The sequence below is a fragment of the Strongyloides ratti genome, scaffold srae_chrx_scaffold0000002, assembly GCF_001040885.1.
Source record: "Strongyloides ratti genome assembly S_ratti_ED321, scaffold srae_chrx_scaffold0000002".
Taxonomy (NCBI): domain Eukaryota; kingdom Metazoa; phylum Nematoda; class Chromadorea; order Rhabditida; family Strongyloididae; genus Strongyloides; species Strongyloides ratti.
In genome coordinates this window covers 985,866-1,009,916 of record NW_020171510.1, presented here as the reverse complement: position 1 = coordinate 1,009,916, position 24,051 = coordinate 985,866, and the positions used below count along the sequence as shown (strand labels likewise).

Genomic DNA, 24,051 nt, shown 5'->3' with positions numbered 1-24,051 from the left:
TTTTCTTTTTATATTTATATATTTTCTTACTAAAATTTTATATTTATTTTAGAGACTAAATATTATTATTTTTTTAACAATATGTATTTACCAAGTAATAATAATAAAAAAGAAAATCATTATTATAATTTTTATATTGTTAAAAAAAAGAAATTTTTTACAATATATCCACCAAAAAAAGAAAAAATTATTGATACATTATCATATAAAGATTATGACAAGTTACAATTATGTGATCATTGTAAAGAATTTATTAAACTGGAAAAAAACAATATTAATAGCTGTGAAAAAAAAAACAATTTATCTTTTATTTTGAAAGATTTTAATATACCAGGAAGTAATGATAAGCATTATATAAATATAAATGCTACACTACCCTTTCGTCCAAATAATATTAATATAGAAGAACCAATATATGAAAATATAGAAGTTTTTAATCAAGCAAAACTTAATGTTATTAATTCTGCTAAAGCAAAATGTAAAAAATTATCAAATTATACTACATCTATACCATCAAAAGGTGTTTCAAATCAATATCTTCGATCATATAATCCTTATATGCCAATGTGTACTCCAATAATTATTCCATCATCAAATACCACAAATGAAGCAAATAAAAACGCAAAAAATTTAAAACAATGGAAGAGAGAAGAAAGAATTAAAAGACGTAACAGGTATAATTAAAATTATCAATTTTATTAGAAATATAATTTTTTGATTTTTTTTATGATTAAATAAAATTTTTACTTCATCAATCAATTTCATTAATAAATAACTTTTTTTTTAAGTAATTATTACATTAATTAATGATTTAAAAAAATGATTTTAATCGAAAGTAAATTATTTGACATAAAACTTTTTAAATAATAATTATTAATTATACTAAATTTGATCGGAAGTTTATTTACCATTACATTACAAATGTTTCATTTTTTTTTTGACGCAACTCTTTCTTATCAACATAATGACATAGTAATATTGATATTATTTTAAGATATACCAAAATTATCATGCGTCTGAGGAGAAAATTTTCATTGACAAAAGATTAAAAATAAAAAAAAAAATTTTTTTTGATTACTTTTTTGTGATAATTAGTATTTATAGATAATGAAAAAGAATGAATTATACAATTTTGTATAGTAATTAAAATATAAATTTATTTTACCTAAATTAGATCATAACATAAATTTTGCTAGTAATTATTAAATAATTTTTATAAAAGTAATATGAATAAAACATGAAAAAAATGATAAGACACTAATATTATAATATCTATACAATAAGCAATAAAAGTCTTTTAACATCAGTCTATTTTAGAAATATCAAATTGTACTTAAAAATATAATTATATATAAAAGATTTATAATAATAGATTATTTATTTTTATTTTAAAGTTTTAATCATTTTATCATCAACAATATATTCACATAAATACTTTTCTTTTTTGATATTTATTTATTATTTACTTAATATATTTTATTAATATACCGTTTAAAATTATATAAATACCATAAAATTATTACTATTATTTTTTAATATTTGTTAATAATTATAGAGTTATAAAAGGTTATTATAATAATGGAATTAAAAGATAAAAAGGTAATCAAAATAAAAAGTTTATTTTTATTTATAATAAAATTTTTAGATACTTGTTGGTGTATGTGCAATGAGTAAAAAAACAATGAGAGTACCAATGATATCAATATTAGAAAATATGATGAAAAATTATGGATCTTATTTAGATATTATTTATTTTAGTGATAATACAATATTATTAAAATCAATTGATGAATGGCCTATTGTTGATGCTTTAATAACTTTCTATTCTACTGGGTTTCCAATTGAAAAGGCCATAAAATATGTTACTAAATATCAACCATTTGTTATTAATGATTTAGAAAAACAAATTAAAATTGTATGTTTTGTTTTTTATTGATAAATTATCATAATCATACTATATAGATGGATAGAGATTGTGTTTTGTCAATATTAAATGATGCTGGTATTAGTCATCCTGAATATGGTATTGTTAAAAGAAATGATAATGGTGAAGTTTTAAATAACTTTGAGGAATATAATGATTATATTATTATTGATGGAAAAAAATTTATGAAACCATTTGTTGAAAAACCTATATCAGGTGAAGATCATAATGTTTATATTTATTATCATTCATCACAAGGAAGTGGTTGTAGAATGTTATTTAGAAAAAAAAATAATATGAGTTCAATGTTTAGTAAAACATCAAATGTAAGAAGAGATAAAAGTTATTTATATGAAAAATTTATTGAAACATCAAATATTGATGTTAAATGTTATGCTGTTGGTAGTAAATATTGTTATGCAGAATCAAGAAAAGCTCCAGCAGTTGATGGTGTAATTGAAAGAGACATTAATGGTAAAGAAAGAAGAGAAGAAGTTATATTAACAAAAGAAGAAATGGAAATATCTTCAAAATTGGTTAAAGCATTCAATCATACAGTATGTGGGTTTGATATTTTAAGAGATGGTGAAAAAAGTTATGTTTGTGATGTAAATGGTTTTTCTTTTGTAAAAGGAGTTAAAAAATACTATGAAGAAGCTGGTAATATAATAGGTGAAATAATTTATAATAATTTTTATAATAATAAAGAAACAAATAATAATAATGTTGTTAATGAAAACATTATTTTATCAGAAGATTTTCAAAATATTCCATTAGAGAAATATAAATATAGTATTCAACAAAAAGAAGATAATATAACTGATTTTATAAAAGAAGAATATAGTAAAAATAAAAAAATACATAAAGAAATAATAGAATTATCAAAAATAAAAGTTTTACAAAGAAATTTTTAAAGAAGACATATTTACATCTATAGGTAACACTATTTTTTACATAATTAAAAATCAATGTACATTTTTATTATAATGTCATTTTTCTTTTATATCATAAACAACTTTTTTTTTTTTTAAAATATATATATATACATTTTTTATTTTAATATTTCTTAAGAACAATATTAAGTATTAAAATTTTTTTTTATATTATTAAATCATTTTTTCATTCTTCTTTATTCACTACCATTACAAAATCATTCAACTTTTTTTTAGTAAAAAAAAAAGGTTGTTTTTATATTCATAAGATTATTATTACAAATAAATTAGTCATTTTCAAAGAAAATAAGAAAATTATTTACTGAAACAAAATTGAGCATTTTAAAAAGGTTTATTTATATGTATAAATAAAACAAATTTTTGATATAAATATACTTCTTTTTTTGTGAAGTTATTTTATCAAAAAGTATTATTTCGTAAAATAAAAAGATATTATTTATGATATTGAATTTTTTTTTTTTATGAAAACAGTATAATGTTTTATTGAGTATGGCCAATTTTATTTTGTTAACTCTATTGTTTTATATATACATAATCATAAAAAAAACAAAAAAGTATTTATAATAATAAAGAAAAAAAAATCTAAATTATATTATGTATTGAAAAATTATATCAAAATAATCACATCATTATTATTTACATTTTATTCTGTATTCATACTGTTTTATGAACCTTCTTTTTTATCAAATATATTATTAAATATATTTGTATAAATATATATTTTTTCTTTATGGTATATTAAAAATAGAATTAGAGCTTTGAAGTTTTATATGTAACAATACATTTATTTTACTTATTAACTTATCTTTACATCCAATAATTCTTTCATAAATGATGATAAAAAATTCTTTTAACTTTTTAAATTTTATAATAGCAAGGAAAGTTCATTAAAGAAGAAAAAAAATATTAGTATTAACATAACTTTATATGTAAAAATTACAAATTATTTCATATAATGCTACAATTTAAAAATTTTATTTACAAAATATGATGACAAAAAAGGCAAAAATGATAACAAGTAAGCATATTATATTTGAATTTTCTTTTGTCTCTTTTTAACATTATGATAAATTTTTAGTCTCATTTTATTAAATAATATCCTTTTTTGATTATTACTATTCTTAAATTATATATGTCTTATCTTTTTACTATCAATTATTGGTTGTTTAAAACGGACAAAACTTTTCACCAAAAATTTTTTTATTTATTAAATGATGATACAAAATTAAAAAAAAAAAATTTTTTTTTTGTATATATATATCAATATCTTTTATTATAAATCTTTATTTCTTACATTAATTTTTTTTTTTTTTATTTTATAAAAATAATTTTTATATAATTGCGATATATATAATGTGTATATATATATACATAACTGTAATTTAAAATATTTCTAATGTTATTATATTTTATTATTATTTTAAATATGATATCATGATAGTATTATTATATTACTTCACTTTATTTTAAATTCTCAAAGAATCATTTCAAAAAACCTTCTCAATTGAACTACCTTTATAAATGATAAATATTAAAGAGTTTTTAAATATTTTTATTAACTTTGAATTTTTGGTCATCATGGAATATGAGTAGAGGATATAGATAACTTACCATTAAGAATGTGAAATAGTACATATTAAAGGTTTTCAAAATTTTTAAATGAATATATTTATTTATTTTGTTAAAATAACCAATAATATTAAATTAAAACAAAGAGAACATTAAAAATAACGCTCCATTAACTCAATATTTTTATGTTTTAATTTTTGGTTTTTCTATCGTTTTGTAACAACTTATTTTTCGTTTTGTTTTAAAGAAGATATTATATATTTATATACGTGTATGAATATCAAAGTATTATACTTAAAATATTTTTTTTTTTTTTTTTAAATTTATATATGAAATTTTATCACAATGACCGGAAGTTAATCAAATAATACGGAATGTTAAAGCATATTTTAAATTTAGTTTAACATTTAAAAAGTTTCCTTCCGTAACTTAGAATTGATATCAAATATAACATACCTCCATGATAAAATATTAAATATCAAAGAAATTTTATTTTGTTGGTAATATAAACCTTTCTTTTTATAAAATAATTAATGTTACTAAAAGTTAATTTTTTTAAAATAGTTATAATTTAATAAATATTTTTATTATATTACTATTGAGAATAATAATTTAATTTTTTGTTCTATATTTTTTTCTCATTTTATATAAAATAATAATTTTTTTCCTTATTATTATTATTTTATACCATACAACTAAACCAATATCAGTGTATGTTTCACATCTGTAAATAATTTTAATTGTATATGTAGTTATAAACTTCTCCATACATATATATCTTAAAAAATTAGAAATTTTTTTTTAAAAATAAAAATAAGTATATAATTAAAAAGAGGGTAGTTTTAATTTTTTTTTTAAATATATCAAATTATATAATTATAAGGTGGTAAAAATTTAATTTATTTTTTTGATTCTTTTATAATTGTATTGCACTTTTTATGTTCCAAAATTGACAAAGTAATTATTTATTGTCACCATAAATATATCTATATACACATATTAACATATTTTACTACGGTCATCACATTAAAAATATTTTTATATAAGTTATCTATTTAAAATATATTATTTAATTATTCAATTTACATTTCTTAAACATAAACTTATTACCATAAAGGCTTTTTTATTTATTTGTTCTTTAAGTGTTTCATCTTTTAATTTTTCTTTTTGCTTTATTAAACCCTTATTCTAATCTCATTATCTATTATTCTATCAATTTTATTATCTTATTATTTTATTTTATAATATTGGGCGTCTCAAAAGTTGCTGAAGTAAAACTTAATTTTAATAACTTTCTTTAAAACTTAACATATATATATAATTTTTTTTATTTTGCTGTTATTAGATAACTAACAATTAACTCCATTATTTGACTATAATTTTTTTTAAATTAAAAAATTACAAATAACATTTAAAATATTTTAATCAAAAATTTCAATTTTTTTTTAATTTATTGGTAAACAATATAAATTGTACCAAAGTCTTGAAAAATTTGTTTAATTTATTGCAATCCAATATCTGTGTTATGCTATATTATTCTATAAAAAAAAAAACAATATAATAATCTATTTTTAAATGATTTTTTTTATATTATATATTGACATTATAAAATACCATTTTCTCAATTATTAAAATAGTTGCTTTTTTTAAAAAACTGTATTCATTGTTAAAAAATAAATATATTTTTTGTATTATGTACTTTTTATTTATAAATAAAAGATTAATTCTTATTTAAATAATTTAAAATATGAAAACAATAAATAACATTACTAGAAATTTAAAAAACTTAATGACTCGTTGTAAATAATATGTTATTATTAATTTATAAAAAAAAAAGAATATTTTTAGATTTTGTTAAACAATAATTGTATTTTTTTTTAAAGTAACTTACATACAAAATATTTTTTATTTTAACTATAATTTTATCTATTTAATTTATAAAAAATATAAACCAAAAAAATTTTGATATAATTTTTTTTTTATTTTAAGTATTAAAGGAGTGATTTAAAGTTCGCTCTAATCACTTCATTACATGTGCTGTTGCTGTCCTTGCAATATACATAGACATCAAATACATTTGATTAGGTAATAAATTAATTTTTTTAATCATTTAATTTTTTAATAATTATAGTTATGGATTTGTAGCATTAATACTTATTATAACTGGTTTAGTTTTTACTATATTTGCAATTTTTCAAAAAGATTCTCAAATTGGAAAAATATGGTTAGCAGGACCAACAACAATGGTAGTTGGATTAGTTTTATGTGGGAAAGTTATTATAGATTGGGCACCTGCTATGTATAGAGGTCGTCATAACTCTATAGATTCAATTTTTGAAGAACAGGTAAACTAATAAATTATTATATATTTATTTATTTATAGATGGCTTTAATGACACCAAGAAATAATAAAAGATATGTGCCTTTAACACCACAAATTTCTGGACCTGGATCATTTTCACCATATATCAAATGTCAAAATATCAATTGTAGTTGTCCACATCATATTAGAAGAAGTCCAGCATCATATGTAAATACAGAATTTACCAATTCAACACCTATATCTATTTATTCACATAGAAATAATATTCAAGATTCACCATCATCAAATTCTACTGTTGGAAAAAAAAGTAATCATAATAAGTTTAATTTTAATCACATTCCACCAATTATTGGATATCAAGAAAATGATGAATTTTATAAAAAATATAATCATGAAACACTATCTAATGTAATTTTAATAATATTTTTAAAAAATTATTTATTATTCTTTTTATCTACAGAAATCATCAAATATTCCATTAGAATTGGGAAATAATTCAAATTTATCACACCAACAACCAATATCAAATTATAGAAGATTTTCTGGTTCATTAACAAAATTACCTAATTTATATACTACAACACCATCAAAATTATCACTTAATATATATGGGAATAATAAATTAACTAATAATATTAATAGTAATAATACAAAATATAATAATTTTTGTAACATGTCATTTTTAAAAAATAATGAATGTCGCAAAACTAAAAAATGTTATCATAATAATAAAATTAATGAAGAATATGATAATTGTCAAAATTTTGAAATATATACAAATAAACAACATAAAGTTGGATTATCTAAAAATGGAAATCATCAACAAATTCTTTCTACAATTAAGCCAGTATCTCCAACACTTAATTGTATAAATTCTCCATATGTCGTGACACCGGAACCATCAACAATAGAAGAGGAATCATTATGTAATAGCACATTCTCACATAATTGTTTATGTACTCAAGAATATAGAAGTAATAGTCAAAATTCAGTATTAGATTTAAAGAAAGAAGGCACTTCATCACTATACTCTTTACCATCAGTTGTCTCCGGAAATGAAATAGTTAATTATAAAAACCATTCTTGTTATCAAGGAGAAACGTTTATAATTAATGAACATAAATATTTAATATAGTTAAAATATTTATACTATTTTAAACTTTATAATTTATCTATTTTTACTATTAGCATTTGTTTTAAGATGTTATAAAAATATTTTTATTAAATTATTTTATCTATTAAAAAAAATATCTTTTTATATATAGTTTTTTATTACAAATTTAGTTAAATAAATATTATATGATATCTATGTATAATAATAAAATATGATAGTATTAAATCTAATATAAAAAATAATAATAAGTGCTTTTAAAGTATGTTTTTATAGAGATTAAATATTGTCGTAAAAAAAAAAGAATTTTAAAATTAGTTTAATCATTAACCAGTAAATATTTACTTCTTTAAATGGCAATTTGTCTTTTCTATACCTAAATATAATAATAATTTCCTCAATATAATCTTAATCTTCAATCTCTATGGTTACATTTTTAGCTTCTCCTCATCTGTTTTCAATTTAAGATTTGTGTCTTATGTTAAAATGTATATTTATTCATAAATAAATGTAAGAATAATGATTATAATAAAAGTATATGTACTCACTTGTCATATTGAAATTTTACTATTACACATTTACCATTTATTGCTTAACCAATATTCAGTACATAGATTTTTATTTTAAAGATTTATTACAAAATTATTAATTTTTTTTTTATAAGGAAATAAAATTTAATAAAATAAAAAAGTTCAAAAAAGATAAAAATATCATTTAATATGATATTTTAACTTGATAAGAATAATGTATTTAAAAAAATCTATAGTTAAAAAACTTTTTTAAAAATTAAAAAGTTGGAAAATTATTACTATATGTATTTGTCATTAATTATATTTGTTAGCAAATCATCTTAACTAATTAAATAGCAATAAAATCCCAATTTTAGATCATTTTTCTTTCTTTTTTTTTATTCATTTTTTTATTACTAAAATGTTTTCTTCAAGTTCATACTTATCCAATTAATTTTATTTCTGTCAATTTTTATATATTTCCTATTATCAGAACAAATGTTGCATCATAATAAACTTTTTAGATGTAATCAGTGGACTATTCTCTAAGGGATCATTTAAATGAAAGTTACTACAAATGATGGTATTGTTAGTTAAATAAACATTGTTTCATTAAAATACTTTTCCTCCACTTCATTCACAATTTTGTAATCTTAATGTATCTATATAAATATATATATATATATAATAAAATATCTTTGTTTTGATATAAAAATATATATATTTTTTTGTATTATTATACAAGGGATATTTCAAATCAAGTTTTAATATAATTAACTTTTAATTTGTTTTATATAATCTTTTAGTTAAAGTTAAATTATTGATTCTAAGTTACTATAAAATATTTGATGATATCAAAATTATTGTAAACAAAATCTTTTTTATAGATATTAAGAATATATTATTTAGTGTTTAATATTTAAATTATTGTAATTATTGACTGAAATATTTATTGTATATATTTTTCATTATATATATATATATACATACATATTACTCATAGACTTTTACCTTTATGACCTTATCTGTAACTTTTTTTTTTTTAAATCTTATTTCTAATAAAATATTGATGTTTCTGAAGGAATGACCTTCCATTGACACATAATGGCTAGAGTACTATCCAAGGTAACTTATTTTAATTCGAAAAACAATATTATTAAGAAATAAGTCCTATTGCATGAGTAATACAAATATATTTTACATTATTCTTTAATAAATGTTTTACCTTTTTATTAAATATTAATTTTTTATTTTTAAGATTAATAATGGATAATAGAAAAATAACAGTTTATTGGACATTATCGGGTTGTTTTACTCTTTTAGTTGTATCATTTTTTATTTTTACGGTACATTATTTTTCAAAAGATTGGATTTCAAATAATATTAAATTGCCAAATGGTACAATTATTGAAATTCAAGTAAGTTTAAATAATTATTAAGAAAAAAAAATATATATATATAAATGTTATTATTATTATTTCTTTTTTAGAAAGGATTTTTTGACAATTGTGCTAAATTACAACATGAGACTCGTTATCATTGTATACCAGCAGATGAGACACCAGAATTTTTAAATGGAACTGGTATTGAATTTTCAAAAAATTCTAATTATGGTAATATTAAACATTTATTTTAAATAAATTTAAAATATTTATTTTTAGCTTTATATATGGGACATTATTTGGGAAAATCTATTATATCATTAACATTCCTTTGCATTATATGTATGATATTTTTATGTAGAGAAAGTGATTTTAATCAAATATCAATAAGTCAAAGAATATATTCATATTCAATTATAGGAATATTATTTATGTTTATTTTAATGTATTTTTTACTCCTTATATCATTATTATATGATATAGCTTATGTTGATGATAAAAAATATTCAGTACCTGGAAAAATTGGTTTTGCTGTTAAAATAAATTTTATATCATTTATTATTACATTATTAGTATCATTCATTATGCGTCACCTTATAATAGCTGCTTATCAAGAGATTTATAATAAATTTATTCACAAAACAAGCCAACAAAATGATTACACATTAACTGAAGTTCAACCACATACTTAAAATATTGAAAATATATTTATGCTAGTTTTTCACAAAATTTGTAATAATTATGTATTATAATCGCAATCTTTAACTTTATTTAATTATCTCAATATATTTTTCATATAAATTTTTTTTTTAATAAATAAATATCTTATTGATTTAAACATATAATTAAAACTATATTTTTTCTCACCCATATGTTTTATTTTTACATAAAAATCATTGTTTTTTTTTTTCTTGTATAAAATAAGTTATATGTAACAATTTTAATGAAATTGTATAGGTATAATTTTTATCATTTTAGAAAATTATTATAATTTTATAAATATATAAAAGGTAAATATTATTTTAATATTGTGAAAAGTTTTGATAACCTTTGCAAACAAAAGTTTATTACATACTATTTAATTTTTACAAGTATTTTTAAATTTTTTTTTTTAAATTTTTATTAATTTAATGTTTTAAATAAAAAAATATTTATGATTTAATTAAAATGGTTAATTTTATAATCATAAAATATTTATTATATTTTTTTTTTAATTTTATTATTTTTATATCTCGATTGTAATAGTATTTTTATACATTTTATGTACAAACACTATATCACTTTTAATCTAAGAAATATAATTTATGAATTGATAAAGTATTAGTAAAATACAATTTTTATTTAAATATATTATTAATTAAACTAATGTGGTGATCTTTTAAACTTAATTTTTTATTTATTTTATTTTATATTATATAGATTGTGATAAAAAGTTATAATAATTAATAAGTATATACATCTTTTTTTTTAAATTTTTATTATATTATTCATGACACCTGTCAATTTTACATAAGCTTATAATATTTTGTTTTTAATAAATTACCCCTTTTTTAAATTATCATTTTTTGAGAAATTTTTTTACTAATTTTTTTATATGTCAAAATCGACATCATTTTATTTAAAAAGAAAAAATTTGATATCATAAAAATACTTTAACCATACTAATAATTTCAATTTTATATAAGATAAATTTTTTTATTTATTATTTCTGTTCTATTAAATTTACCTCTACTTAGAAAAATTTAAATAATTTGTCTATTAATTAATTCTTAATTTTCTTTATTCAACTTGTTGATAATTAATTTTAACGAATATACTTTTCATACTGTTTATTATCAAGTTAGTATATAATTACATGATAAATTTGGTACTTATTTTTAAATTATATTGGGAATTGTCTTTTTGCAAATTTTAGTTATTATTGGTAAAAAATTTTTAAATGTTTTAATTATGTATATCATTATAATTAAAATTACAATCATTATATATTAATATATATATATTAATACATTTATCCTTTATTTTTTATATTAAATTATATTCATATTTAATTTAAATTATAAAAAAAAAAATTTTTTTTTTTATTAATTTTATTGGTAAGCTATGTTTCTCCTACCCTTTTCTCTTTTATACATTCCACCAAATCTTCTTTTAAAATCAAGGGTGATAATTTTGCTTTAAAAATATTATAAAATAGTTGATATTTTGTTGAAGCTATTTCTGTTCCTTCTATCCAATATTATATATTATAGACTGGAATGTATATTTGAATGGATATATGTATGTTTCCCAGTATAATATAAAGACTATTTAGTTTATTATATACATATGTATTGTTAAACCTGAATAGAAAAACCTATCATAATATATTTAAAATATATATAATAGTATTGTAAAAAGAAATAGCTTTAATTTTTTCATAATATAATCTTTTTTTTTAAAGACTAATAAACTTATGATAACATCTTTAACAAGCTTTTTTACCTAACAAAGATAAAGTTTATTTTTTTTTTATTAAAATATATAATTATTACAATCATAATACTTTTATCTTAACTTTACTACTAATTATAATTTAAGAAGACATAGCATATTAATAATGATATATTTTCAATATACATTTATGATTACAAATTGACAAAACATCTATTCTCTCTCCTCTCGTCATCCACTAATGTCTCATTTATTTTTTTTTTTTTTAGTCTTTTATTTTTATTCTATAGATAGATGACATACTATTCTTGTTTGCACTCCTTTCTCATATAATGAAATACATGTGCATAATTATGCTGTTCATTTTTATTAAAATACATTTCTCCTTTATTAGCATCATCATTTTATTATTTTTTTTTTTAACAATATATATTAATTTTCAGGTTACTTTTTTTTTTGTTAAAAAGACAAAAATTCAACTATGGTTAATAACGAGATTGTATCTGCTATGTCACCATCTGTAAGACCATATTATGACAAGAAAAGAATCAGCCATGCTTTGAGTCTTCTATCTGATGTTTTAAGATCTCAAAGACAATCAAAAGTAAATTATAATTTTTTTTTTTAATTTTTAATATTTTTCTTTTTAAATTTTTTTTTAGAGAAAGATAAGTTTTATTGTACTTCTTTTCATTTATTGTGAGGTTCATCCTAAAAGATTAATTAAAACTGGAGCTTTTGGTATGTTAAGATTGTACATGAAAACATTTAAAAAGAAGGCTGATTCACGTGCAAAATACATTTATAAATGTTGGAAACCAGGTTGTAAGGAATATATGAAAGAAAACAGTAAGTTTTTTTTTTCTTAATTAATTTTAATAATATTATTATTATAAACAATTGTAGGTGTTGATTATTATGGAAAACCAATTAAAGATTATAATGTAAATGAAGAATAAGAAGCGTTTAAATTAAAATCACAAAGGAAATATAATAATTTCTCAATTTTTTTTTCGCACATTCTTCATTGTTCCCAATGAATTTATTCATTCTTTTATATACGTTATTCTTTTTAGAACGGAATATTTAATTTTTTTTTTTTAAATATTTGAACGAAAAAGTATATATTAGATTCTTTTTTTAATAGAATTTTTTATTTACAATTCGTATTATGCTATATTTTTTAATAAATTATGCAATAATAAATAGCAAAAAATTTATCATATTAAGAATATTTTGTATATCATTGATTTAAATATTCCTATTTAATTTTTGTAATTTATGATTTATAGTTTTAAATATATAAAAAAATTAATTGTATTTTATATCTTAAAACATAAATTTGTCATAATTTACTTTAATCATTTTAATTTTATTGTCATTAATAAATATTCTTTTATCATTTTTAAATTTTTTTTATAAATTTTTAATAAATTGTCTATTACATTATTTAAATATTAAAATAAAATTAATAATGTATCGGTTTTTAAATTACACCAAAAAAAAAGACTTTAATTTTACAAACATTATTATACATATATAATGTCTTAAATTTATAGTTATTTCTTTATTATAAAAAAATTTATAACAATTTTACGTATGATTGCTTAGTTTATGACATAATGATTTATTAATCATTGGAGTGAACATATATTATAAACATTATTTGAAGTGAAAATTTTACAAGTATACTTAATAGACATTAAATGTTTTAGAAAATCTTATTTAAGTTTAATAATAAGTTAATGTATATTAAGGCAAAATAAATAGTTTGTAATATAATTTGTTTGGTAAATAGTAATTCAAATGTGGTAAAAAGACAAAATATTATTTAAAAAAAAGTAATATTTTATAAAAAATTTTGTTTTATTATGAAAATTTTTTCCAAATTTTTTTATTACTTATAATTTCTATTTTTTTTTTTTTATTTTCAATTTATTTCATTTTAATTTCACAATAACATGGAGGGATTGGATGAATTTTTAGCAAAAAATTTGTTATTATTAAAAATTTTGGAGGCAGAAAATGAGTATGATATCAATTTTTATAATGATGAAGAGATTAGTTGTTATATGAAGAAGGTTTGTTATCTTTTAATTAATGTATTTTATTTATAGATAAACAAAAAAATTGGTGATTTAAAAAGATTATGTGATGAGATAATTAAGATTAAAAATGAAAGAGATCTAGAAACAATAGAATATTATAAAAATGAAGAAGAAATTGAAAGACTCTCAAAATTAAAGGTAAAAAATGATGAATATGATAAATTAGATAAAGAATTAAAAAAATTAGAAAGAGAAAATGTTTGTACTTCTAGAGATATTGAAAGTAAAAAATTTGAATTAAAAAAAATTCAAGATGCGATAGAAAAAGAAAAATTAAGAATTGATAAAAGTAGAAAAGAAGAACAAGAATTTCGTAATAAATGTAAGTTTTATAATTTCTTTGTTATATAAATTGAATCATAAAACTAATTTAGCAATTGAAAAATGTCGTGAAATAACTAGTTTAGAAGATAATGTTAAAAAAATCAAAGAAAAAGAAAAACAAGTTGCTAATAGTATTTTAGATGATGAAAAAAATATTATTATGTTAGAAAAACATTTAAAAAATATTTTAAAAATATTACTTAAATGTCAACGTTCATATGAAGTCTGGATTACTGATCATAATGAGGATAATGAAAAATTTTGGCATTCACTTAATTTAGAATTAAAAAATTTAAAAGAAATTGAAAACAAAATAACAATGCCAGAAAAACAAAACGATTATGAAAATATGGTAAATGATATTGATTCTGAAATGCAAATAAAAATTTTAGATCATGAACTTGAAAATATTTATAAAAATATTAATGATGGCGTTAACCAATTAAATGATATAGAGAAAGAGATTTATCAACATCAATTAAAAGTTAGTCTTTTATTTTAAAAAAAAAAATAAACAACCAAATTTATTTTAGATATTAGATAAACAGCTTTTATATGGAGAAGTAAAGGCTTGCTTAGATATACAAAACATAAAAGAAAAACGTCAACAACAAATAGCTATAATTGAAAAAATATTACCGTAAGTCATTTTTATAACAAATAAAATTTAGTTATAATATTATAGTAAACCAACAATTTATGAAATTTATAAAAATAATCAGGTAAAAAAAATTGTTCCAATGATATATACAGATGATAAAAAAGATGATAATTCCGGTAATTCTAAAGGTAATAGTAAGAAAAGTGAATTAGAAAAAATTAAGGAAGAAATAGAAGACAATAATATTGTAATTAGTAATATGGAACAAGAATTTAATAATAATTTAGAACTACGAATGGCAAAATTATTAGCAGAAAATGATAAAGATCTTTTACCGTTAGTTGAGGAACTCTCAGAATGTAGTACAAATTTTGAAACTAAAATACCACAGTCTGTTTTAATGCAAAGAATCAAATTTCTGAAAGATATTTTAGTAGATGGTATCACATTATTACAGGATGAAAAAGCAATTTTGCAAAGAAAATTATCACTTATTACTAATGATGTTAATGATCACCATTCATCAATTAATCGTTTGCAAAATAATATATCACTAAAAGAAAAAAATCTAAGCAAATGTTTAAAAAATAAATCAATTAATGAAGAGAAATATAAAAATATTATTGGAAAAATAATTAGCAATAATAATGAGGAATATCAAAATCAATTAGAGGAAATTGAAAAACAAAAACAAGAAATTAATAGGCTAAACAAATTTTATGAATATCTAACAAAACAACGTAATATAAAAAAAGTTGAATTAAATCAAATGAAGGTAGATAATAGTAATTTATCAAATAAATTAAAGGTAGCAAAAAAAAAGTATGAAGAAAATATTGCACAACGTCGTCAAGAAGAAATGATGGAAGAAATGGTTACTCAATTAAATAATGATATATCATTATTAAAAAATGAAATAAATGAAAAGGAAAATATGTTAAAAAAATTGGAGGAAGCAAATGATAAATTAAAAAAAGAAATAAAAGAAATAGAATTGGATAGAGAATTCAATATTTTTTCTTAAAAAGTTAATGTAGAAAAAAGAAAATTTACATTCATTGAAGGTTTTTAATTTGTTAGAAATGTTAATGAAGATTGTTATTTATACTTTTTATATTTCCACACATTTCATTTTATTCTTCATATATAAAAGAAATAAATAAGAACTTTTGTAAACAATAGACTTTAAATAATTACTATTTAATTTACCTTATTTTACATAAAAATAAACTGACATGTTTTGAAATACTTTCTTTTGATTTTTAATTACCTCATTATAATTACTTTTAACTTTTAAACTATTTTCTTTTGCAATTTTTTTTTTAAACTTTTATCCTACTTATGCATTTTTATATCAACATGACATTTTTTTTTTGATATTAATAATAAAATTTTTTTTTATAAAAAAAAATATAATAGCGTGTTATATTTGAATTAAAAATATATTTTCTGAAATCCTTTAATATAGTTACTTTATGTGATTTACTATTGTTATATTTTAAAATTAAAAACAAAAGAAAAATTTTTATTTTATGTATCTTTCTGTTGACATATAACCATTTATTATTTTTTTTTTCTCCTTTAACTATAAAGATATTTTGTATTTAAATTTTTGCTAAATAAAATTTATAATGTAAATTTAAAAATATTACTTTATATTTTTTTCATATTATTTAAGGTAATTTTATACAATTTAAAGAATTTATATATTTATATATATTTAAAATGATATTAGAAGTTAATTCTAGCTTGTTAAAATTAATATACGTACATGTAAATATACATGTATTTAAATATATATTTCGCACATTATATAATATTATCTTGAGATTCAATTAAATAATATTAATCTTATCATTGTCTTAATATAAGTATATAAATTAACTATTTCTTTTCTCATAATTTTATTAAAACAAAACTGTAAGTACGAAATAAATATGTTTATGACATATATATATATATATATATATATATATATATAGGTATATTATAAATAATAAAAAAGCTTATATTTTTAAATAACCCTTTAATTTTATTTTAAGAAAATTTAATTACTAAAACGGAAATAAATTACTTGATTGAAAATTTACTTTTATTTAAATGATTTCCTTACTTTCTTACTTTTTTTTTATTTAATAAAATAAAATATGCCTTTTTTTTAAATCTTTATAATCAGTAGTATGTACTTTTCTAAAACAAATAATTAATTTTGTGAAATAATATAAAAATAAGAAAGATTATTTAAATAAACATATAATTAACTTATTTATCTAAATTATACATAATAAATGCTCTTTTAATTAAAAATTATTTTTTTGCTATTTCACAGTATGAAATATTTAAAAAAAAACATTTAAACATTTATTATTTTCATTACTAAAATACTTTTATATTCAATCTTTACCATAAATAAAGGTTTAAATTAGCATTTTAAAAAATGAGTTTGCTTTTCTAGAAGTTAATGAGTATGTAAGTAGGTCAATTAACATAAATACTATCAAAAAAGTATTTTTATAAAAATTCTTATCCTCTAATTTATCTTTTATATCATATAATGAGGCTTTTTATAAATTGTACTCCAACTTTAAATGATAAAATTTTGTATTTAAAATTTTATAACTATCTCTTGAACATCAACTAAATACTACAACTTTAAATATATTATATCTTAAATGAATAACTTGTAGATTAGATATATAATATATATCTAAGTGAAAAGAAATATTCTTATGTCTAAATTACATGAAAATAACTTATAAAATATATTCTTTAAAACGTTTCTTAATTCTGACAAATTTTGTTTACCCAAATGAAGAATATTATATTGTTATATATTTTTTTTCTAATATATTCATTTAATAAATATATGTCAATCTAAAAAATTATTGTCACTAATAGTTATAAAAATTAATAATTAGAAAACAAAATATTATAAAAAAAATAAATATCTTAATCTTTTAATAATATTAGGTATTTGTACAAATTACTTTTATTTATTATATTTATATAATCAAATAATAAAAAAAACAAAAAATTAATCTTTTTTTTTTATTAGTTTCCATTTTTCATCTATTGTCTTAGTATATTTTTAAACTCCATAGAGGAATATTCAATATAAAGCTATTTTTTAAACTAACTTTTTTTTAATAAATAAAAAATTTTGAAATAAAATTATGGTCAGTGGTTAACTTTAATAAACTATTTTTACAGTCATCTCCCTATTTATAAATTATCATATGGGAATTGTAATTTTTATGACAATTTAAATCTATTTTTCTTCCTTAATATTTCTTATCATCCATTTGGTTTTAAAGTTTAAAAGTTTATATATTGTATAAAAAAATGTTTACAAGATTTACTGTTTATGTTTGATGATGCTTTTTTAACATATGATTTTTTTATTATTTTTTTTTCGTTTTGAATTTTTCATTATTATTATATATTTTTTATTTTCTATATTTTTTTTTTGTTTTAACATTGAATAAACTTAAATTTTTAAAATTATATATAATACCTATTCAAAATAAATAATAATCAATGTTTTTTTTTTATTATTATAGTTTTTATATTCTTTTTATAATATATTTTGTCATTTTTTTTATTTTAAAATAACTTTAAATCTTACATTTTTTTAAATTTTTTAAAAAAAGTTATTAAAAAAAATAATTTATAAAAAAAAGCCCGTAAAATAATGTTTTGAATGATTTTTGATAAAACTTATCTTTATCTGACAAACTAAAGATGATGGATTGTATATGTGTAATAAACATTTTATGCCATTTAAAATGGGTAACACATACTTAAGAATTTCTTTATATATCCTTAATAGTATCAAATATTCTAATAATGTTTTTATATATTTTCTATCAATTTAAGAATAACATTACTATAAATAATAATAAACAAAAAGATATTAACATGTTAAATAGATATGTATGATGAGGTACATATAAACTTTATAAAAATTTTTCTCATATTATTATAACATCTTAAATATTTTATTGTTTTTGACAGTTTTTTTTTATCCTTTTTTAAAATAGACAAATTTTTTATTCATTTAAATTTTTATTTATAAAATGTGTTTTTAAATTTTTAAATATTTAATATTTACAGAAAAAAGATTTTTTTTTTTAAATATTAAATACTTCAAATTTTGAGCTAAACAATGATTCCAAATGTCATGGATGAGATGTGGAACGCTGGTGTTAGTTCAAAAATTGTACGTGGTATGTTTTTTTTTTATAAATAAATATATATTAATAAAAAATATTTTTTAAGTTGGTACACCTTGTGATACATATCCATGTTGGAATAATGGATTTTGCTTACCAAATAATAATACTCAGGTTGGATATGAATGTTTATGTAATGATTTTTACAATGGTACACATTGTGAAAAAAGAGTATGTTGTGTTAAACACAAAATATTTTTTTTAAATATATATATATATTTTAAGATTGTTAAAACGTTAAGTAAAAATTGTGAACATCTTGATAATAATGTTGAATGTATTTGGAAAAGTATTCTTGAAAAATTAAATACAACAAAAAGTAAGTTTATTATACATTGTTTTTTTAATTTAAAAAGGTTATATTTATCATTGTCAAACAAATATTTGTTATAATGGAGGAATTTGTATAACATCAGAAGGTGCACATTCTCAATGTTTATGTCCACCTGATTTTAGTGGAAATCTTTGCTCAGGTAACAATAAAATCTTATTTAATAAAAAAACTACTGATTTTTTTTTCTAGAAAAAACTTCTTCTGGTCTTGATATTGATTCACTTAAAATTTTTTGTTATCTTATTGGACTATTTATTATTTTTAAAATTATCCTTTTCTTTTGTTATTCAAGTAATTTTGAATGTTGTGTATTATCAACAAATAAAGATTACAAATATAGTCGTTGGTATCTACCTGAAGATTTTGTAAATTCTTATAAAAATCAAGATAATAATGGTATTTTTGATATTATTGATTCTAGAGTTAATGATAATATGACTTTAGATGATGAATTAGCTTATATTCGTTTACAAAATTTTGGATTTATTCCTGAGTCTGAAAGAAATGTAGTAACAAAAGATGATAAAGTAGAAAAAAACAAAGAATTGAAAAAATTAAATCATTGTAACATAAATGAATATTATGAAATGAATTTAAAATCTTCCGCAACTATTGATACTTTTTTAGATGTTGAAAATGTTAATGAAGAAGAAACAAATATTGATCTTTTAGTAGAAAAAAAAAGTTGATTTAAAGAAATAAATCATGTAATATTAAATTTAATATAGAAAATACTAATAATATATTAAATTTATTTTACATAATAGTAATAATTAATTATTATTTTAAGTGAAAACATAATGATTTTTTTAACAATTGTTAATTTTTAAAACTATTGTCACAAATACTAGATATTTTTATTAAAAATTGTCAATTTTTTAATAAATAAACTATTAAGGATAAAGATTTGAACAATTTGCATTTAAAATACTTCCAATATTTTTAAAATAATGACTGTGATCAGAAACATCAAAATTAAGATATTTGTTACTACAAGATTTTTCATCATCTTTAATAGAACAATTTTTATAGGAACTTCCTGGGCTCATATCATTATCATAAAATATCTCTTCTTTAGTATGTTGATAATTAAACATATTTCTAAGTGGTAAATGTGGAACAGGATCTCTATGATGAATAACTCTATATGAATATCCTACAACATTATCAAATCCTTTAGCATACTCAACATCACCAACTCTTGGTTCACCAAAAGTTATAATTTTTAATTTTTCTTTTAAAACATATTTTTGATATCCAATATTTGCTGCAGTTAATGAAGCCATTGCACCACCTAAAGAATGTCCAGTTACCCATACATCATAGTCAGCATATTTATTTTTAGCAGTTAAAAATGCATCTCTTAAACCACCATTCCATACTAAACTCCAAGCATCATAAAAATATCTTGAAACACCACCACCAGATGGAAATGATTCTTTTTTATCAAAAAGTGTTTCAATGACTTCCATTCCAATTTGAACACCACTAATTGATCCTCGATGTGATATAATAATTGCCTTGTCTTTTGTGTCGACAGCAATAAAAGCTGAACATGTATCATCATTTAAGAAATCACAACCAATTGTTATTTGTTTTGTAAACTAAAATATTTATAAAATTTTATTAATAGTTTAACATACATTTGTTTTTAAATTATTTGTACAAAGATAAGGATTATCAGAATAGGCAGCAGCAGCAAATCCAACCATTTTATATCTTGCAAAAGTATCATTATAATTACCTGTTTCAACAGGAATACTATTTACAATATTGAAACATATTAAAAAAATATAAACAAACTTGGAAATCATACTTTTTTACTAAACACAGTATGATAATAGAATCACATTAATATTAAATTAATTATCTTTTTATATACAAAGGCGGATTTTGTTATCAATCATAAATATTTTTAAAAAACCTTACATAACAGATCTTATCAAAATGTACACAAAAATTATAATAAACTTTATGGAAATAAAATAAAAATTATCAAGTTAACTAATTCAATTATACATTATTATTAATGATAATATAACAATAGTTAATAAAGTTTAATTTTTAGTGATATTTATACCGGATTTTTAGTGATAAGAATGTAAATTACTGAAAGGTTATAAAATTAGAAAAAAACTTTCACATGATAAATTTGTCTATAAAGTAATTAAAATGTTTTTATAAATTATATATATTTTAATATTCATTACATTTATTTAACAATATATATTCAAAAAAATAACTAACACCTTAAAAATATTATAATATATTTAGATGTGTGTTATTTTTGCCATTTTTTTAATAGTTAAATATATCACATTTAACTATGATTTTTTTAAGGTGCAACACATATAAAAAATAAAAAAATATTTTTTTTAAATATCAAATATTAAAATTTTTCAGTAAACTGATAAAAACCACGGTATAATTTAAAAAAATTTCTCTTATTAAATTTTGTGTTTTCAGAATTATACACATGAAAAACAAAATAAAAATAATTTTAGAATGACCATGAAAATAATTTTATTCTTTTAATAATTACAAAGTACTAAATCCAACAGAAAAAAATTTTAAAAATCAAACAAATCATTTATTTTCATATTTTAAAGTTATATTGTTTTATTCGTAAAAAAAAAATAAAAATTTAATTTTGTTTAATTAAGAAAAATTATAATGTTATAGTTTTTACATGCAAAAATTCTTCATAAACTTTAACATATTTTTTTTAAATTTCTGAAAGTTTGTTTCAAATTAACTAACATTCATTATAATTTATTGAAAAAAGTACAAATATTATAAAATTCTTGAAATAATAGTCAATTATCAAAATTTCAAAACCTGTATACATATGATAATAAATGGTCTTTACGATACAATGTGTTAAATATTTTATTGTCCGAAATGAGATGTATTATTTTTTTATAAATTTTTTAAAAACGCATAACTTAATTACAAATTAAAATTTTTTTTGTAATAAACACTAATAATTTATAGCATTATTTTAAATGTATGTCTATCTTATTTTTTGTTTAAAATAAAGATTGAATTACTGGAAGTGATAGAATCTTCAAAAGCAGTTTCTTGAAGTCTATTGTTCTTAAAAAATTTTTACTTAAAAATTATCCAAGTTTTTAGAAAATTTGGGGTATGTTTAATCAAGGTTGATGTAATAGATTGAGTAAAAAAAGAATTCATATTTTGACTCCTTCAGGTTTTGGAGAATAATTTTTAAATATTATAAATAAAGTTTTTTTTTTAAAAAAGTCAATTATTTGTTTATTTTTGTTATAAAATATTTCTCGAATTATTTTTATTAAATTTTTAATTGTACACCATTTGATTTAGTATTTTTTGTTTCACCATGTTTTATAAAGTTCATGAATACCTAGTGTAAAATTTTAACAAAAAATTATTATATTTTTATCTTTGAATTTATTGTATCTTTAAAGCATTATTTTTATCAAACCAATATTTTAAATAAAATATTTTTTTATGGAAGCTAATTATTTTTTTTAACTATGTTTTATTCTTAAAATAAATTGTTTTTCTATCAAATGTTTATAAAAGCAAACTTCAAAACGATAAATTGTTTGTTTTTCGTTTAATTTTTGCAATAATCTTTGATCTATTTTTTTGAGATTTTATTTAGATTCAAATCGTTAAAAACATCAAGATGTTTACTTAACCATTTTTCAAAAAAAGGGACTAAAACCTTACTTCAAAATACTTTTATCGAAGACTGAATTTGTCTTCTAAACTGCGCATTCTTAATTTTTTCAACTCACATTTTTTATCTTTCAATTTTTTTAAGTAAAAATGCTGAAAAAATTTATTTTCAAAATATTATCAGAAGTTTTTGCGATACTTTTCTGTTATATCCTCTCCCCCAACTTAAAATAATATAAAGTACTTGATATTTGATAACATTTTCCCAATTAAAATGAACTTAGAATAAAGTACAAATCATAAATAAACTTTTTTACACAATAACTGTTAATAATTGGAAACATGGCGGGATTTGATATTTGTGTCATTTTTTTTGTCATTCATGATAAAAATTTATGATAAATTTAATTTTTTTCTTTTTAGATAAAAATAATGAATTATTGTAAAAAAGAGCTGGAAATGAACCACAATACACTTGTGGATTTCAACAACTACCTCCGAGAGGTATGTTTTTATATGGAAAGCAGGGATCAGAATCCCATTGGAAGGAAGGGGAAAACTGTAGAAGTGGACGAAACATTA

At 18.3% G+C, this 24,051-nt stretch overlaps 8 protein-coding genes across 8 annotated transcripts; 7 read left to right on the top strand and 1 right to left on the bottom strand.

Moving 5' to 3' along the window:
• Nucleotides 1-81: 81 nt before the first annotated feature.
• Nucleotides 82-684, top strand: SRAE_X000122100 (Hypothetical protein; the record flags this gene model as incomplete). Its single annotated transcript, XM_024646508.1, has 1 exon — nt 82-684. One exon carries the CDS (start codon nt 82-84, stop codon nt 682-684), a length of 603 nt encoding a protein of 200 aa, XP_024498684.1.
• An 894-nt stretch (nt 685-1,578) lies between these two features.
• SRAE_X000122000 (ATP-grasp fold domain and ATP-grasp fold,RimK-type domain-containing protein) lies at nt 1,579-2,838 on the top strand (the record flags this gene model as incomplete). Its single annotated transcript, XM_024646497.1, has 3 exons — nt 1,579-1,599; nt 1,646-1,915; nt 1,963-2,838. 3 exons carry the CDS (start codon nt 1,579-1,581, stop codon nt 2,836-2,838), a joined length of 1,167 nt encoding a protein of 388 aa, XP_024498683.1.
• Nucleotides 2,839-6,478: 3,640 nt separating this feature from the next.
• SRAE_X000121900 (Hypothetical protein) lies at nt 6,479-7,904 on the top strand (the record flags this gene model as incomplete). The annotated part of the gene is made up of 4 exons (XM_024646486.1): nt 6,479-6,531; nt 6,578-6,791; nt 6,830-7,177; nt 7,230-7,904. The coding sequence occupies 4 exons, from the start codon at nt 6,479-6,481 to the stop codon at nt 7,902-7,904; spliced, it is 1,290 nt and encodes a 429-aa protein (XP_024498682.1).
• Nucleotides 7,905-8,950: 1,046 nt separating this feature from the next.
• Nucleotides 8,951-10,463, top strand: SRAE_X000121800 (Hypothetical protein; the record flags this gene model as incomplete). Its single annotated transcript, XM_024646475.1, has 5 exons — nt 8,951-8,977; nt 9,504-9,514; nt 9,648-9,807; nt 9,879-10,002; nt 10,051-10,463. 5 exons carry the CDS (start codon nt 8,951-8,953, stop codon nt 10,461-10,463), a joined length of 735 nt encoding a protein of 244 aa, XP_024498681.1.
• A 2,222-nt stretch (nt 10,464-12,685) lies between these two features.
• On the top strand, nt 12,686-13,163 carry SRAE_X000121700 (Hypothetical protein; the record flags this gene model as incomplete). The annotated part of the gene is made up of 3 exons (XM_024646463.1): nt 12,686-12,808; nt 12,867-13,053; nt 13,111-13,163. 3 exons carry the CDS (start codon nt 12,686-12,688, stop codon nt 13,161-13,163), a joined length of 363 nt encoding a protein of 120 aa, XP_024498680.1.
• Nucleotides 13,164-14,165: 1,002 nt separating this feature from the next.
• SRAE_X000121600 (Hypothetical protein) lies at nt 14,166-16,261 on the top strand (the record flags this gene model as incomplete). Its single annotated transcript, XM_024646452.1, has 5 exons — nt 14,166-14,285; nt 14,322-14,634; nt 14,687-15,120; nt 15,170-15,276; nt 15,322-16,261. The coding sequence occupies 5 exons, from the start codon at nt 14,166-14,168 to the stop codon at nt 16,259-16,261; spliced, it is 1,914 nt and encodes a 637-aa protein (XP_024498679.1).
• A 3,141-nt stretch (nt 16,262-19,402) lies between these two features.
• SRAE_X000121500 (Epidermal growth factor-like domain-containing protein) lies at nt 19,403-20,492 on the top strand (the record flags this gene model as incomplete). The annotated part of the gene is made up of 6 exons (XM_024646441.1): nt 19,403-19,463; nt 19,516-19,640; nt 19,695-19,788; nt 19,826-19,942; nt 19,993-20,199; nt 20,248-20,492. 6 exons carry the CDS (start codon nt 19,403-19,405, stop codon nt 20,490-20,492), a joined length of 849 nt encoding a protein of 282 aa, XP_024498678.1.
• Nucleotides 20,493-20,696: 204 nt separating this feature from the next.
• Nucleotides 20,697-21,515, bottom strand: SRAE_X000121400 (Lipase, class 3 family-containing protein; the record flags this gene model as incomplete). Its single annotated transcript, XM_024646430.1, has 2 exons — nt 20,697-21,407; nt 21,447-21,515. The coding sequence occupies 2 exons, from the start codon at nt 21,513-21,515 to the stop codon at nt 20,697-20,699; spliced, it is 780 nt and encodes a 259-aa protein (XP_024498677.1).
• Nucleotides 21,516-24,051: the final 2,536 nt, after the last annotated feature.